We start from the raw sequence: 16,035 nt of genomic DNA, 5'->3' as shown, positions 1-16,035 counted from the left end.
CTTTCAGTTCTAAAATTATGTCCCATATGAAAGTTAAATACAAAATAAACAACAGTGGGGAAAATAGCAGTGTTGTCATTCATAACAAAGTGGTACACTAATTTTTATTTAACGATCTATTAAACACCTGCTGAGAGATTGTCTCTTGACTATGCTTTTGCACAGCATGTATCTATATTTCTAAGACATCAGCTTTCCTGCTTTTGACAGGGAACATTTAGCCATATCTATAAAAATAAGATTTAATTAGGATTAATATAACACAAATTAAAATAATTCAGTTCAGTGTTTAGATACAAAAATACATTGCAGTGGAGATTCAAAGATAATAAAGACAAGTTCCTACTTTCAAGGATAGTATACAAAATTTGCTTATGATATCTGTTGTTTTGTCTTTTGTTCTCGAAGAAGACCCATTACATCAGGGAGGTGATGCCATGACATATATGTGAATTAGATTTGAGTGAAGGGGAGTCTCCACCAGAGCCATCTGGGCCCTATGGCCAGAAATGAATTAGGATGACTAGAGATGGCCCTGGATGCAAGGCAGTTAGGGTTATGTGACTTGCTCAGGGTCACACAACTAGTGTCAAGTGTCTGAGGCTCATGTAGAGCCAATATTCTATCCCCTGTGCCTCCTAGCTGCCCTGATGCCTATACATACTTGGAGTCATTAATTCAGAGCTGAAAGGAACTTTGGAGATCTCAGTCAAACCTTCAGCTTTCTGTTTAGTAAACTTGTGAAAAATGGTAAAGTAATTTCTCTAGTCATAAGTAATATGTAGTGACTGAGTCAGGATTCATTCTATTCTCTGCTGACATCAGTTCTTGGATTAATGACATCAGTTTGTACTTTGAGAAGCCTTCTGCATCTTTTGACTCTAAATCCTGTGGTCATTCTACTGTACTGTGTTTTTGCAAAGAATTTGCATTATAACTTGTTACTTTAGTTTTCTAGATTTACCAGTGACCTAAAGGACTCTTTATTGGGGAGTATTGTCTTTAAACTTTAGATTCCTGGACTTTGCTTTATATTAGAATCTTGTCCTATCTCATTCCCAAAAATAATTAAAATTTTCTTAAAATTCTTGCTGAGAGCTTTTTTGTTTGGCTTGTTTTTCACTCTAAGTTGTACTTGCTTATTACTAAGGCTTCATTCAATTCTTTTTTTCTTTTATGAATATTTTATTTTATTTTTACAATTACATATTATGAAAGTTTTTCATCATTTATCCACATGCATATTTTATAACTTACAAAATTTTCTTCCATCCTTCCTTTCCATTTCCCTTCCTTTAATGGTGAATAATCTAGTGAATATTGCACATATACATTTGTGTTTAATATGTTTACACATTAATCGTTTTCTGTATGAGAAATTAGGTCTAAGGGAAAAGAAAGAAAGCAATGAATAGGAAGTAAAAAAAAATTTTAAAAAGTGAACATATTGTTCATTCAGATTCTGTTGTTTGTTTGTTTTTATTTCTTCATCTGGATCTGGATAGCATTTTCTGTAACAGGTCTCCCACGGTTGTCCTAGCTCTCTGAACTGCTGCTGAGCATATTGTGGTTAAATGTTATGCATCCACATAATTTTGCTCCCTTCACTCAGCATCAGTTGTTGTAATGTTTTCCTTGCTACTCTAGAGTTTGACCATTCATGGTTCCTTATAGAACAATTATACTCCAAAACATTCATATACCATATCATTCCCCAATTTATTGTAATCCCCTCAATTTCCAGTACTTTGCCACTACAAAAAGAGCTGCTATGAATATTTTAAAACATATTGTTAGGTCAAAGGGTATGATAATTTTATTACTCTTTGGGTCTAGTTCTAGATTGCTCTACAGATTAGTTCACAAATCAACCAAAAGTGCATTAATGTCCCAATCCTCCCACAACTTCTTCAAATTGATCTTTTTCCCTTTTTGTCACCATGTAAATCTGACAGACATGAGGTGGTGGTACCTTCTGAATTGTTTTAATTTGCATTTCTCTAATCAGTGATGATTTGGAGCATTTTTTCATCTGATTATATATAGCTTTAATTTCTTCATTTGAAAACTGCCTATTCATATCCTTTGATCATTTATCAATGGAGAATGACTTGTAACCTTATAAATATGATTCAGTTCTTTATATATTTTATAAATGAGATCTTTATCAGAACCTACTAGCTGTGAAAAATGGTTTCCAGTTTGATGTTTTCCTTATAATCTTGGCATTATTGATTTTATTAGTACAAAATTTTTTTTAATTTAATATAAACAACATCATCCATTTTGCATAATGTACTCTATTTCTTGGTCATAAATTTCCCATTAATCTGACAGTGTATTTCTTGATCTGTTAACTGGTCTATATATCACCTTTTATGTCTAAGTCCTGTGCCCATTTTTGACCTTATTTTGGTTTGGGGGTGTGACCTTATTTTGGTATAGGATGGGTTTGTGCCTAGTTTTTGCCATACTATTTTCCAGTTTTCCCAACAATTTTTGTTGAATAGTGAGTTCTTATCCCAGAAGCTAACATCTTTGGGTTTGTCAAACAATAGATTACTAGAGTCATTTACTGCTGTTTCTTTGTACTTCTAATCCAGTGGTCCATTACTGTTATTTTTGTTTGTTTTTTACAGGGCAGTGGGATTAAGTGATTTGCCCAACACACAGCTAAGTAAGTTTTAGGTGTCAGAGATAGGGTTTGAACTCAGTTCCTTCTTACTTCAGGGCCAGTATAAGGCCATATTGAACTCAGGTCCTTTTGACCCCAGGGTTGGTACTCTGTTCACTGTGCCACCCAGCTACCCCCATTTTTGTATTTTGTTTTTACTTAAAGATTTTATTTATTTTGAGTTTTACAATTTTTCCCCAATCTTACTTCCATCTCCACCCCCACAAAAGGCAATTTGCCAGTTTTTACATTGTTTCTATGACATACATTGATGCAAATTGAATGTGATGAAAGGATGATTTCTATCCTTAAGGAAGAAACATAAGGTATAAGAGATAGCAAGATCTGACAATAAGATATAATTTTTTTTTTCTAAATTAAAGGTAGTAGTTCTCAGTCTTTGTTCAAACTCCACTGTTCTTTCTCTGGATACAGATGGTATTCTCCATGGAAGACAGCCCCAAATTGTCCCTGATTGTTGCACTGATGGAATGAGTGAGTCCATCAAGGTTGATCATCACCCCCATGTTGCTGTTAGGGTGTACAGTGTTTTTTTGGTTCTGCATTTTTCTGTTTCTTAACCAGTAAAAAAAAAAAACTAAAAAAATTTCCATTTTTTTTCAACCTAACCTTGAGCAGTTGATATTTTTTCAGTTGTTTATAATGACTTTATTTGTGTGAAAAGTACTTTGTAATTATGATCATACAATTGGCTTTGTCTTGGGAAGTAGATTCCCAAGTATTTTGTGTTGTCTGCAGTTACTTTAAATGGAATTTCTCTTTCTAGAGTTCTCTAAATATGCCGTCATATCATCTGCAGACAGTGAAAGTATTTCTTCTTCTTTGTCTTTTTTTGCAAGACAATGGGGTTAAGTGCTTGCCCAAGGCCACACAGCTAGGTAATTATTGTGTCTGAGGCCGGATTTGAACTTAGATACTCCTGACTCCAGGGCCAGTGCTCTATCCAGTGCACCACCTAGCCACCCCAGAGAGTGAAAGTTTTGCTTCTAATTCCTTCAATTTCTTTTTTTCCCTCTTATTGCTAAAGCTAACATTTCTAATACTATATTGAATAGTAATGGTAATAATGGAAATCTTTGTTTCACTCCCGATCTTATTAGAAATAACTCCCAGTTTATCCCTCTTACATGTATTTGTTGATAGTTGTAGGTACTATTTATTATTTTAAGGAAAACCTGATTTATTCTATATTCTCTAGTGGTTTTTACTTTGTTTTGGGTTTTTGGGTTTTTACAAGGCAGTGGGGTTAAATGATTTGCCCATGGTCACACAACTGGGTAATTATTAAGTGTCTGAGGGCAGATTTGAACACAGGTCTTCCTGATTCTTAAGCAGTACTCTATCCACTGCACCACCTAGCTGCCCCCATTTCTAGTGGGGGTTTTTTTGCAAGGCAAATGGGGTTAAGTGGCTTGCCCAAGGCCACACAGCTAGGCAATTACTAAAAAAGTGTCTGAGACCGGATTTGAACCCAGGTACTCCTGACTCCAGGGCCGGTGCTTTATCCACTGAGCCACTTAGCCGCCCCTCTAGTGGTTTTTAATAAGATTAGATGTTGTATTTTGTCAAAGGCTTTTTTAGCATCTATTGAATTAATCATATGATCTCTGTTGGTTTTATCATTGATATGTTCAATTACATTGAGTATTTTCCTAATATTGAACCATTCCTGCCTACCTGATCATGGTATATTATCCTAGTAGTAATTTGCGGTAACCACTTTGCTGATATTTTATTTAAGATTTTTGCATCAGTGTTCATTAGGGAGATTAGTATATAATTTTCTTTTTTGTTTTGACTCTTCTTGGTTTAGGTATCAGTGCCATATTGGTGTAATAAAAGGAATTTGATAGAACTCTTCTCCTATTTTGGGGGGATTTGTAAGGCAGTGGGGTTAAGTGATTTGCCCAAGGTCACACAGCTGGGTAGTTAGTAATGTCTGAGGAAGGATTTGGACTCAGGTCCTCCTGACTCCAGGGCCAGTATTCTATCCACTGTGCCACCTATCTGCCCCCTTCTCCTATTTTTTAAAAAAACTTTATATATAATTGGAATGAATTGCTTTTAAATGTTTTGTAGAATTCACTTGTAAATCCATCTAGACCAGGAGACTTTTTCTTAGGGAGTTTATTGATAGTTTCTTCAATTTCTTTTTTGAAATGGAATTATTTAAGTATCTTATTTCTTCTTCTGTCAGTTTGATTAGTTTATATTTTTGTAAATATTCACCCATTCACTCAGGTTTATCAAATTTATTATCATACAGTTAGGCAAAATAGCTTTGAATTATCTCTTTAATTTCTTCCTTATTGGTGGTGACTTCACCCTTTTCATTATTGATACTGATAATTTGGTATTCTTTTTTGTTTAAATCAGTTTAACCAAAGGTTTATCTATTTTATTGTTTTTTTATAAAGCCATAATTTGTTTTATTTATTTATTAGATAAATGATTTTCTTGCTTTTAATTTTATTAATCTTTCCTCTTATTTTTAGAATTTGTAATTTGGTATTTAATTGGGAATCTTTAATTTGTTTTTTTTCTAGCTTTTTTTAGTTGCATGCCTTCTTCATTAGTCTCCTCTTTCTGTTTTATTCATATAAGCATTTAGATATAGAAAATCTCTCTGAAAAAACACTTTGACCTCATCCCATAAATTTTGATATGTTGATTCATTGTTATCATTTTCTTGAATGAAAGGATTATTTCTGTGATTTGTTGTTTGATCCACTTGTTCTTTAAAACTGTTATTTAGTATCCAATTAATTTTTTGGTTTATCTTTCCATGGGCCCTTATTAAATGTAATTGTTATTGAATTATGATCTGAAAAGTCTGTATTTATTATTTCTGCCTTTCTGCATTTAATTGTAAGGTTTTTATGCCCTAGTACATGGTCAGTTTTGCTATAGGTGCCATGTACTGCAAAGAAAAAGGAATATTCTTTTTTGGTCTCCATTAAGTTTTCTCCAGAGGTTCATCATATCTAGGTTTTCTAGAATTTTATTCACCTTCTTAACTTCCTTTTTGTTTATTTTGTGTTTAGATTTATCTTGTTTTGAAAGAGGGAGGTTGAGGTTCCCCGCTATTACAGTTTTGCTGTCTATGTCTCTTTATAATTCATTCAACATTTCCTCTAAGAATTTGGATGCAAAACCACTTGGTTCATGTATTAAGGGGATATGACTTCATTGGTATTGTGCCTTTTAAAAAGATGTAGTTTTTTTCCTTATCCCTTTTAAAGAGATCTATTTTTCCTTTTGCTTTGTCTGAGATCAGAATGGCTACACCTAATTTTTTTTACTTCTGCTGAAGCATAATATATTTTCCTCCAACCTTTTACCTGTGTGTATGCTTCCCATGTGTTTTTTGTAAATAACATATTTTAGGAGTCTGTTTTTTAAATCCATTCTACTGTCTGTTTATCTTTTTATAGGAGAGTTCATCCCATTCGCATCTGTTAAGGTTACTAATTCTGTTTTTCCCTCCATGCTAACTTTCCACATTTGTATTTTTCTCTTTCCTTTCCTCTTATTCCTCCTCACCAGTGTTTTGCTCCCTTTTCCCTTTAACTTTTCTTTTAAATTTTAACTTTAAGTTTACTTTTACTTTTACCTTAACCTTCCCTTTTATCAATCCCCTCTTCCCTTTTCTTTTCCTTTCCTTCCATACTTCCCTGTAGGGTAAGATAGATTTTTAAACCTAATTTGGAATGTATGTTTTTCCCTCTCTGTACCAAATGTATTGCATATGATTTACTCACTATTCACACTCTCTTCTTTTCCTCTTAAACTGGTGTTATTTATCCACTAATGCCAAACCTTCTCCTAGTATAATCCTTCTTTTTATGCTTTTATTGTTTTAAGTCTGTCTCATGCTTACATACCCTTTGTCATAATAGACTTCTTTTATCTGATCTGATAGAAGTACTTTTCTCAAAGGTTGATTGATTGATAAGCAACATTGCCTCATAGTCATGAAACACCCTCCCCTCTTCTGTCTCATTAGAAATACACTTTTCTAGAATCATGCAAGTACCCTCCAAGAACACACAATTCTTATGAACCAAAGCATCATGCAAAGTCAAATCATTTTATGAACCATTTATGCTTCACATCCCCTCCTCCCTCCCCACTGACCTCCAGCATACTCCCTCCTCTTCTGTCCAAAGCATCAAGCAAAGCAAAATCTCTTCATGATGTTCTCATGTCCAGTTCCTCTAAGTTTACTCTCTTCCTCTGTCTCTGTAGTACCCTAACTATAGCCCTACAGCCCTCCCCAACCAAATTTTGGGTGCACTCTCTCACACTGTCCTTTTAGTACCCCAATCATGGTTGTAAAACACTGGTTAACTAAAATATGGGTTAAGACAAGAGCATTTCCTAATCTCTTTATGTTGTTCAGGTCTTCTAAATAGGCTCCCACCCTCTGCCCCTATTGTACTACATACCTTTGGGTATCTAGTAAAGTCAAGTCACTCCTGATTTGATCATATATAGAACTGGTTAAGTACTCATATACTGGTACTGAAGGTGTACCGAAGGTCTCTCAAGAACTTTAGAATTGCTTGTAAGGCATGGGAGACACTGGTATAGGACCACCCAGAAAAGGGTGCCCTCATCAGAGAAAGTGCCCAGCTCTATGAGCAAGGCAGAATTAAAGTAGTTCAAAAGAAAAGTGAGATTCTTATGTTTAGAATAAATACCTCAGGGAGCCACCTGGACTATTTGTGTTCAACCTGTGGTAGAGCATTGAGCTCATATTGGTCTTCAGTCAGACTCAATTAGCTTGGTGGCCTTGGGCAAGTCATGTAACCCTGACTGTCTCACATCTAGGGCCACTTCCAGACATCCTGATTGATATCTGACCACTGGATCCCGATGGCTCTGGAGGAGAAAGTATACACAGTACCCCGCGCCCTTATACAAATCCAGTTCAGGTGCTTGGTATGGCATCACCTCCCTGTTGTCATAGTCTTCTTCAAGAACCAAGGACAAACATCTTCAGAAAAGACTTGAATAGGAAGCATTTCTTTTCTTTTCTTTTCTTTTCTTTTCTTTTCTTTTCTTTTCTTTTCTTTTCTTTTCTTTTCTTTTCTTTTCTTTTCTTTAGGTTTTTGCAAGGCAAATGGGGTTAAGTGGCTTGCCCAAGGCCACACAGCTAGGTAATTATTAAGTGTCTGAATCTGGATTTGAACTCGGGTACTAGTGACACCAGGGTCAGTGCTCATCTACTGTGCCACCTAGCCATCCCAGCATTTTCTTTCTTTTAAATTACTATGGAGTGCAGATTTTTAAAATGTCTTCTAAATATTTTGACTAAATTCTTATTAACATGAGTTTTTTCTTCTAGATTACTAAATGGTTTTTGTACTATCCTTATGATCATGAGTGATTCTGTGCCTTCTGATGTAATCGGCCGAAGAATTGATGTTAATGGAGAACTTGCTACAGTACGCTATTTTGGCAGTGTTCCTCCCATAACAGGTAGATACAATTTATATTTTCTTTCTTCATACTGTCATTGTTTCAATGAAGATTTGTCCTACTCGAAGAAGATTGTAAACCCATTACTTCCAATTTTGTAGGTTTTTCCTATGAATTTGTCTTAAGAAGCATGATGTGATTGTGGTGTTTTTTTAGCCATCTTATAAATGCAATTTGCTATACCTAGAGTATTTCTAGAATCTATTAAAAAACAAATATATTTGATTAAAGACTAAATTATCTTTTGATATACAATTGCAATTACTTCTAGTTTTAAAGTCTAAATTTATTTTTCAAAAGATTTTTTAAATGTTTAGTTTTAAAATTGTTACTATCCTATTAGCCAATTTGATAAAAGGATATGGTAAATATTGAAGGGTTTGTGGAAAAACTGGAACACTAATGTAGTGTGGGTGTAATTGTGAACTTATTCAACTATTCTGGAGAGCAATTTGTAACTGTCCAAAGGGCAACAAAACTGTGATCCAGCAATGCCACTAGATCCCAGAGAGATCAGGAAAAGGTAGGAGGAAACCCAAATGTATTGAATATTCATAGCAGCTCTTTTTGTGGTGACAAAGAATTGGAAACTGAGAGGATGCCCATCACTTGGAGAATGGCTGAACAAGTTATATGAATATAATGGAATATTATTGATCTATAAGAAACAATGAGCTTGCAGATTTCAGAAAAACCTGGAAAGACTTAATGAACTGATATTGAGTGAAGTGAGCAAAACCAGAACATCTTAACAGCAATATTATGTGATGACCAATATTGCAATACAGCAATCAAAGACAATTCTAAAAGATCTGCTATGGAAAATGTCCAGAGAAACAACTATGAAATCCAACTGTAGATAAAGGCATACTATTTTCAACTTTTTAAATTTTTTTTTCCTTCTTGTGTTTTTTCCTTTTTTTGTTTTGATTCTTTTCTCACAGTGTAACTATTATGGAAATATGTGTAATACAATTGTACATCTGCAATCTATATAAATTACTTACTATCCTAGTGTGGCAGAAGGGAAGGATGGGAAGGAGAAAACTTTATAAAAATAAATGTAGGAAATCATCTTAACATATAATTGGAAATATAAATAAATTCAATAAATAAATAATAATCAATTTTAAATTCAAAAAGTATTACTATCATTAATAAGAAAACCTAATGTAAAAAAATCTGAAGCTATAAATAGCTGCATTAGAATGTATTTCAGAAGCATTCTTCAATTTCAAAATAATTAAATCTATAGCTCTTTTCATAGAGATTTCATCCCAGGGTCCTCAATAAAAACAAAAAAGGTTGGTTTTTCTGATTCTTCAAAAACAGTATCAGGTGGTGTCTAGGATTATTTCCCTACTATTCACATTAATGGACTGATTCCTCAAAGGACAGCTGATTACTTCTTTTCTCAGGGTTCTAGAGGCATCACTGAAGTGCTGTTGCTTTTTTTTTATTTTGCAAGGCAGTGGGGTTAAGTGACTTGCCCAAGGTCACACAACTAGTAAATTATTAAGTGTCTGAGATTAAATTTGAACTCAGGTCCTCCTGACTCCAGGGCTCCTCTATCCACTGCTCCACCTAGCTGTCCCTTGCTATGGCTTTTAACAACATAAAATCTAGGGTCTCACAGTATGTTGTCATTTATTAATCAACCACTTATATTCCTTTAAGTTTTAGAAAAGGGATTAACTTAAAGGATGTGACAGGAACTGTTATAATAACATTTTTCCAAACTCGGGGCTGCATTCTCCCTTTGCATGCACAAAATCTTTGGGGAAAATGGACTTATATTTGACTACTTAAGGATAGCTAGGTGGTTCAGGAGATAGAGACCTGGGCTTAGAGTCAAGAAGACTTTTTTTTATGTGTTCAAATCTGACCTCAGATACTTAACGACTCTGGCAAGGCACTTAAAACCCTGTTTGCTTTAGTTCCTTATTTATAAAATGAGCTTGAGAAGGAACTCCCTGTACCTTTGAAAGAAAACCTCAAATGGGGTCATGAAATCTGATTCAACTGAAAAACTGATTGAACAACCAAAAAAGTAAGGCATCTATGTAGTAAAGAGGTATTTCCCAATTCCTTGTATTTAATGCCCTCATAATATTCCACATAAGTATAACTTGGATTTTGAGAATCTTTGCATTTCTAGAGTTTTTATGCAACAGTTCTCCCTTCAGGGGACATTTCCCCTGAAGCTGCCATTGTCTTTCCACATTTGTCTGTGGACTCTTTATTTTGTTTGCTACTTGCCTGGCTATAGCTTTTGTCTCTAGTGGACTCTGCTACTGATTCTAGTTACCACTGGGACATCTGATGGTACTTCTTGGCCTCCTGAACTGAAATATTTACCTGAACTCTCCCCCTTCTTGAAATCCTCATTCACCTAAGATTAGAAGGATTAAAAATAAAAGAAATGTGCTCACAACCACCTTTCCCTGTTCCTCCCAATTTCAGAGGAATCCTGTCTCACTCACAACTCACTCATAACACTCAGTTCTAGTTTAATCCTTCCTCAATCATTAGTTTTTCTTTTTCCACAATTAGAATATATTGCCCATCATGTAGTACCAGGTTATCATTCATAACTAGCTATTGACTTCCATTGCTTCTATGTTAGCTTGGATCTACTTGGATCAGCTTAGATTCTCCTGGGAAGTGAATATCTGTGCTTTGCATGCCTTTTTTCCCAGTAAGGAAAAATATGAACAATCTCATTATTTTGAAGAAAGGCATATTTGCAATAGGTCTCCCCATCCCAGTAGCCTATTCTCTTGGATTTGGAATTAATTCCTCCTTTTTTGTTTTAAGTTATTTTTCCTTTAAACTGTACTGGACCCTGACATATGGTTGATGTATTGCTTGAAAAAAAATTTTTAACTAGGATTAAGTAACATACAATACTCAGAGCTGAATCCAATCTAAGTAGCCTTGTTGAAGTGGATAAAACTCACAAATTGTGATTTATATCTCTTCCATCATAGATTATGATAATTTATTGTATCTATTTCATAATTTGAACCAACAGGTCAGGATAAATAAGTAGGCCATTGGCTACTGTATCAATGGTTAGGAAAGTGATTAAAACTGCTCTATATACTCTTTCCCCCTCTTTGTTAAGTGTTAATCAAACTAACAGCCTGCTGGCTGATCAAGGAATAGAAGAAAGTGACCACAAAGTAAAGTCTCTCTTGTTTTCCTGAGTGAACATGGGATAGGCAATCTGTCCTACAGAGTGTGAAATGACAGTTGAATACTGGAGATGCATGTCCTCCTACCTGCTAGACATGGAGAAACTTCTGCTTCTATATAAGGGACTGTTATGTGTGGGAGTACTATGTAAACTTTTAAGACCTGTAGTCCAGAAGCACCCAGGCATTGTTTGACTTGTAATTAGAGAATGCCTTAGGATTAGGAGTGTAAAAGGGTATTTAAGCACTTGCTTGGGGTGGAATAAATGGAGAACTTTCCATCTTTGTCTACTGTCTCTTCAAGGTTGGTCTGCATAAAGGATAAGCTAGCCAGCAGGAACTCAGCACTTTTGCCTAGTAAGAATTTTTTGTGTATTGTGAAAGAAAAGTGACTTCCTAGTTTTTATCTCTAACTATACTAACACAGCAAGAGTTGTTCTTATAGTATCTACTAAATAAAGATAATTATTTCTGGATTTAGGGGTTCCTTTCAAGGCAGTGTGGTTAAGTAACTTGCCCATGGTCACACAGCTAGATAATTATTAGGTGTCTGAGGCTGGATTTGAACTAAAGTCCTTCAACTCCAAGGTGGTGCTCTAGCCACTGTGCCACCTAGATGCCCCAAGATAATTTTATTCAATTAAAGAAACACCTGTGTGTCCCATTGTGTTCTTTTAGATCTTTGAGTTAAGCATATGGTTTTGCTTAGTACAGGAATGAGTGAGATGAGATCATCTTACCTTCATAAAAAATAGTATTTTTTCCTTCATTGATATTATCTTAGCGACATTTTATGTTATAAAATATGTTATAGAGTAGAGGTAACATTATATACATCATAATTATTTCTCATTTTATTTTTTTTCCCCTAGGACATTGGCTGGGAGTAGAATGGGACAATCCTGAAAGAGGAAAACATGATGGTAGTCATGAAGGAATTGTATATTTTAAATGCAGGTAATTTTTTATTATATCATTTATTTATCTAAGACTATAGCATCATAGGGGAAAAGGGAAAGAAGAAAGAAAACATTTTGATATAAGGTGCAGTAGAAAATGGTGTTTATATGTAGAAATGAACAATATTTTTTCCTTGTGTGGTTATTACTACTGTTGGGATAAACTGTAGCTATTTTATTTTTTGAAAGAAGAGATTAAAAATGAATTGAAAACCAGCTGACACATGATTATCTTTTCATATTTAGTCTAGTATCTTTCCTTAGACTATCTGCTTTGGTTCTTTTTTCTACCTGGTTGTTAAATAAGGTAACTCAGTCACCTGAGGCTTTACCAATTGAATTTTTTTTTTAATTTAAAAATTTTTTAAATTTTAAAAATTCTATTATCAACCTGCTTATTAATTTAGTTTGTATTATTTGATTATCCTGAAATACTCATTGCTTTTTGGGGGGAGTGGTGTTTAAATGTGATTTATGCTCAGTAAGGTAATATTGAAAAATTACCTCTCTTCATTGTAGTTATTTAGTAGTTTCTCTATATAAAACACTCTCAATAACAGTTGTACCTTTCTGGTTTATTTTTATGCTTTTGTTATCAATCAACAAGTATTTATTAAGTCTATAATCAAATGTATAATAAGTATATAATTAAGTATTAAGTATCAAGTATTTATCAAGACTGTACTAGATGCCATTTACTAAGGATACAAAGACAAAAGTGATCTAGTCCTTGCCCTTAAGGAGTTCATATTCTACTATGGAAAAAAACGTACACATAACAGTTATGTAGACAAACCTTCCAGGAACAGCTTCAGGGTGCCTTGGCTCCTGGCAGCAGAAGCAGTTTCCTGACCTTTCACCCTAGGGAGCACTAAGCACAACTTGGAAGATCAGTAGGGAGACCTCTGCCAGAGCAAGGACAAAATCCAGGCCAGTGGTGGCCCTCCTCAGCGTGGCCTGGATCACAGGAAACAGAAACAAGCCTGTGAAGCTGCCCAGCAGGGAGCTGCCTGGCAGTTGCTCCCTGAAAACTCAACCCATGGAAAGTAAGGGAGTGGAGGGAGACTGCTGAGGTCTCCTCTCTGTCCCTGGGACAGGACTCTGGGGCTTTGACCATATTCAGACCCTGGTTGCAGGCTGCCGCCCCCCCCCCCCCCATAGAGCATGGACCTCCCTCACAGCCCTGGGGCAGAGGGGTGAGCGGTGAGCTTGTGGTCATTCACAGACCAGGAGAGCAGTCAGAACCTCCCATAAGACCTTGAAGGAACTGGGGTCCTTGCAGGGGTGTCCCAATAATACTCAAAAGCTCAGGAAGTACCCCCAAAACAGGCACAGGCTGGGGAAAGGAGTAAACAGAAAAAAAAAAGGAATCTAACCATAGACAATTACTTTGGTCCCATAGAGGACCAAAGCAAATACTCTGAAGGTGAGAAAGTCCAAGTTTCTGCATCTAAAGACTCCAAGAAATCTAGAACTTGGGCTCAGGCTAGGAAAGGTCCCCAAAAATATTTTTAAAAACAAGTAAGGGAGGTAGAAGAAAAATTGGGAAGAGATGCAGGACAAACATAAAAACAAAGTCAGCAGCTTAGTCAAGGCAATCCGAAAAAAGAAAAATGCTGAAGAAAATAACATATTAAAAACCAGTTTAGGTCAAATGGATAAAACAGTTCAAAGAGTTAGGAGAAGAATGCCTTTACAAAGCAGAATTGGTCAGATGGAAAAAGAGATAAGAAATCTTTCCGAGGTAAACAAATCCTTCAAATATAGAATGAGGCTAAAGGAAACTGATGACTTTGTGAGAAATCAAGACACAATAATTCAAGACCAAAAGAATGAAAAGTTAGAAGAAAATATGAAATATCTCATTGAAAAAACAACTGATCTGGAAAACAGATCCAGGAGAGATTTTTTTTTTTTTTTAGGTTTTTGGCAAGGTAAACGGGGTTAAGTGGCTTGCCCAAGGCCACACAGCTAGGTAATTATTAACTGTCTGAGCCCGGATTTGAACCCAGGTACTCCTGACTCCAGGGCCAGTGCTTTATCCACTACACCACCTAGCCACCCCCAGGAGAGATAATTTAAAAATTTATTGGGCTACCTGAAAGTCATGATCAGTAAAAGAACCTTAACCTCATTTTTAAAGAATTTTTACAGGAAAATTGCCCTGATATCCTAGAAGCAGAGGGTAAAATAGAAATTGAGAGAATCTACCGATCTCCCTCCAGAAAGAGATCCCCCCCCCAAAAAAAAACCCAGGAATATTATAGCCAAGTTCCAGAACTTCCAAGTCAAAGAGAAAATATTACAAGCAGTCAGAAGGACACAATGCAAATGTTGTAGAGCTACAATCAGGATTATACAGGTCTTAGCAGCATCCACATTAATGGCTCATAGGACTTGGAATATAATGTTCTGGAAGGCAAAAAAACTTGGAATGCAACCAAAAATCAACTACCCAGCAAAACTGAACGTACTCTTCCAGGGGAAAAAAATGGACTTTCAGTTGTTCCTGTTGAAACAATCAGAGCTGAACAGAACGTTTGATCTTCAAGTATAGGACACAGGTGATGCATAGAAAGGGTGGATGAGAAGGGTAAATTATGAGGGACTTGATGATGAACAGCATGTATTCCTGCATAGGAAGATGATACTGATAACATATATGAACTGTCTCATTTAATAGAGCAGATAGATAGAAGGTGCATATATAGACAAGGCATGGGAGACAGCTGAATTTGAAGGTATAATATATTGTAAAAATGGAGTCAATGGGTGAAAGAGAAATGTACTCAGAGTAAGATTAAGGAGAAGTAGAGTAGGCTAAGATATTTCATGTAAAAGAGTCAAGAAACAGGTTTTGCAATGGTATGGAAGGGGGGAAGGTGAGGAGGTATGAGGGAGCCTTCATTTTCATCAGAAATGGCTCAGAGAGGAAACAGCATACACACTCAATAGCATATAGACATCTAGAAGAAAAAGGAGAGAAGGGGACAAGGGGAGGGGAGGGGGGATGTGGGTGATATAGAAGAGGGCAGATCATAGGAGAGGGAAGTCAGATATAACACGTTTTCCTTTTTACTTTTTGCAAGGTGGTGGAATTGGGTGACCTGCCTGGGACCATGGGCCAGGTGATTGTTGGGTCCCTGGAGTGGGATGTAGGCTTGGGGCCTCTTGGCCCCAGGACCAGTGCTCTGTCCGATGTACCATTCGACTGCCCCACAGCACATTTTAGAAGAGGGACAGAGTGAAAGGAGAGAGAAAATAGAATAGATGGTCATGGGGAAGGTTGAATGGAGGGAATTACAATCAGCAATAGCAACTGTGTAAAAATATGGAAGTAACTTCTATGATGCACTTATGATAAAGAATGTGATCTACCTGAGACAGAGCTAATGGTATCAGAACACAGACTGAAACACATTTTTTTCTTTCTTTCACTTTATTTCCCATGAGGTTTTTTATATTTTTGGGGGGAGGGGTATTATGTTTATTCTTACCACAAGAATATTTTAGTAATGTGTCAATGAATTAAAGAAAAATTTAAATAAATTAATTTAAAAAAGTTATGTTGAATATAGATACAACAGAAATACAAACTAATAGGTGGAGAGGCCCTATTTGCTGGAGAGATCTGGAAAGGCTTCATGCAGAAAGTGGTGCTTTGAGTTGAGTTTTGAAGGAAACTAGGGCAGCAAAAGTA

General features: G+C 35.7%; 1 protein-coding gene across 2 annotated transcripts in view; it reads left to right on the top strand.

Moving 5' to 3' along the window:
• Window positions 1-16,035, top strand: part of TBCE (tubulin folding cofactor E) — a 98,838-nt gene that overhangs the window by 16,998 nt on the left and 65,805 nt on the right. For both annotated transcript variants that reach the window (XM_074222977.1, XM_074222976.1), the window contains exons 2-3: window positions 8,046-8,179; window positions 12,249-12,333. In XM_074222977.1, the coding sequence (XP_074079078.1) occupies window positions 8,074-8,179; window positions 12,249-12,333 (191 nt within the window). In that variant the 5' untranslated portion in view covers window positions 8,046-8,073. The remainder of the gene's footprint in view (window positions 1-8,045; window positions 8,180-12,248; window positions 12,334-16,035) is intronic.

Source organism: Macrotis lagotis, chromosome 2 (genome assembly GCF_037893015.1).
Source record: "Macrotis lagotis isolate mMagLag1 chromosome 2, bilby.v1.9.chrom.fasta, whole genome shotgun sequence".
Taxonomy (NCBI): Eukaryota; Metazoa; Chordata; class Mammalia; order Peramelemorphia; family Peramelidae; genus Macrotis; species Macrotis lagotis.
This window is presented reverse-complemented; position numbering and strand designations above follow the sequence as displayed.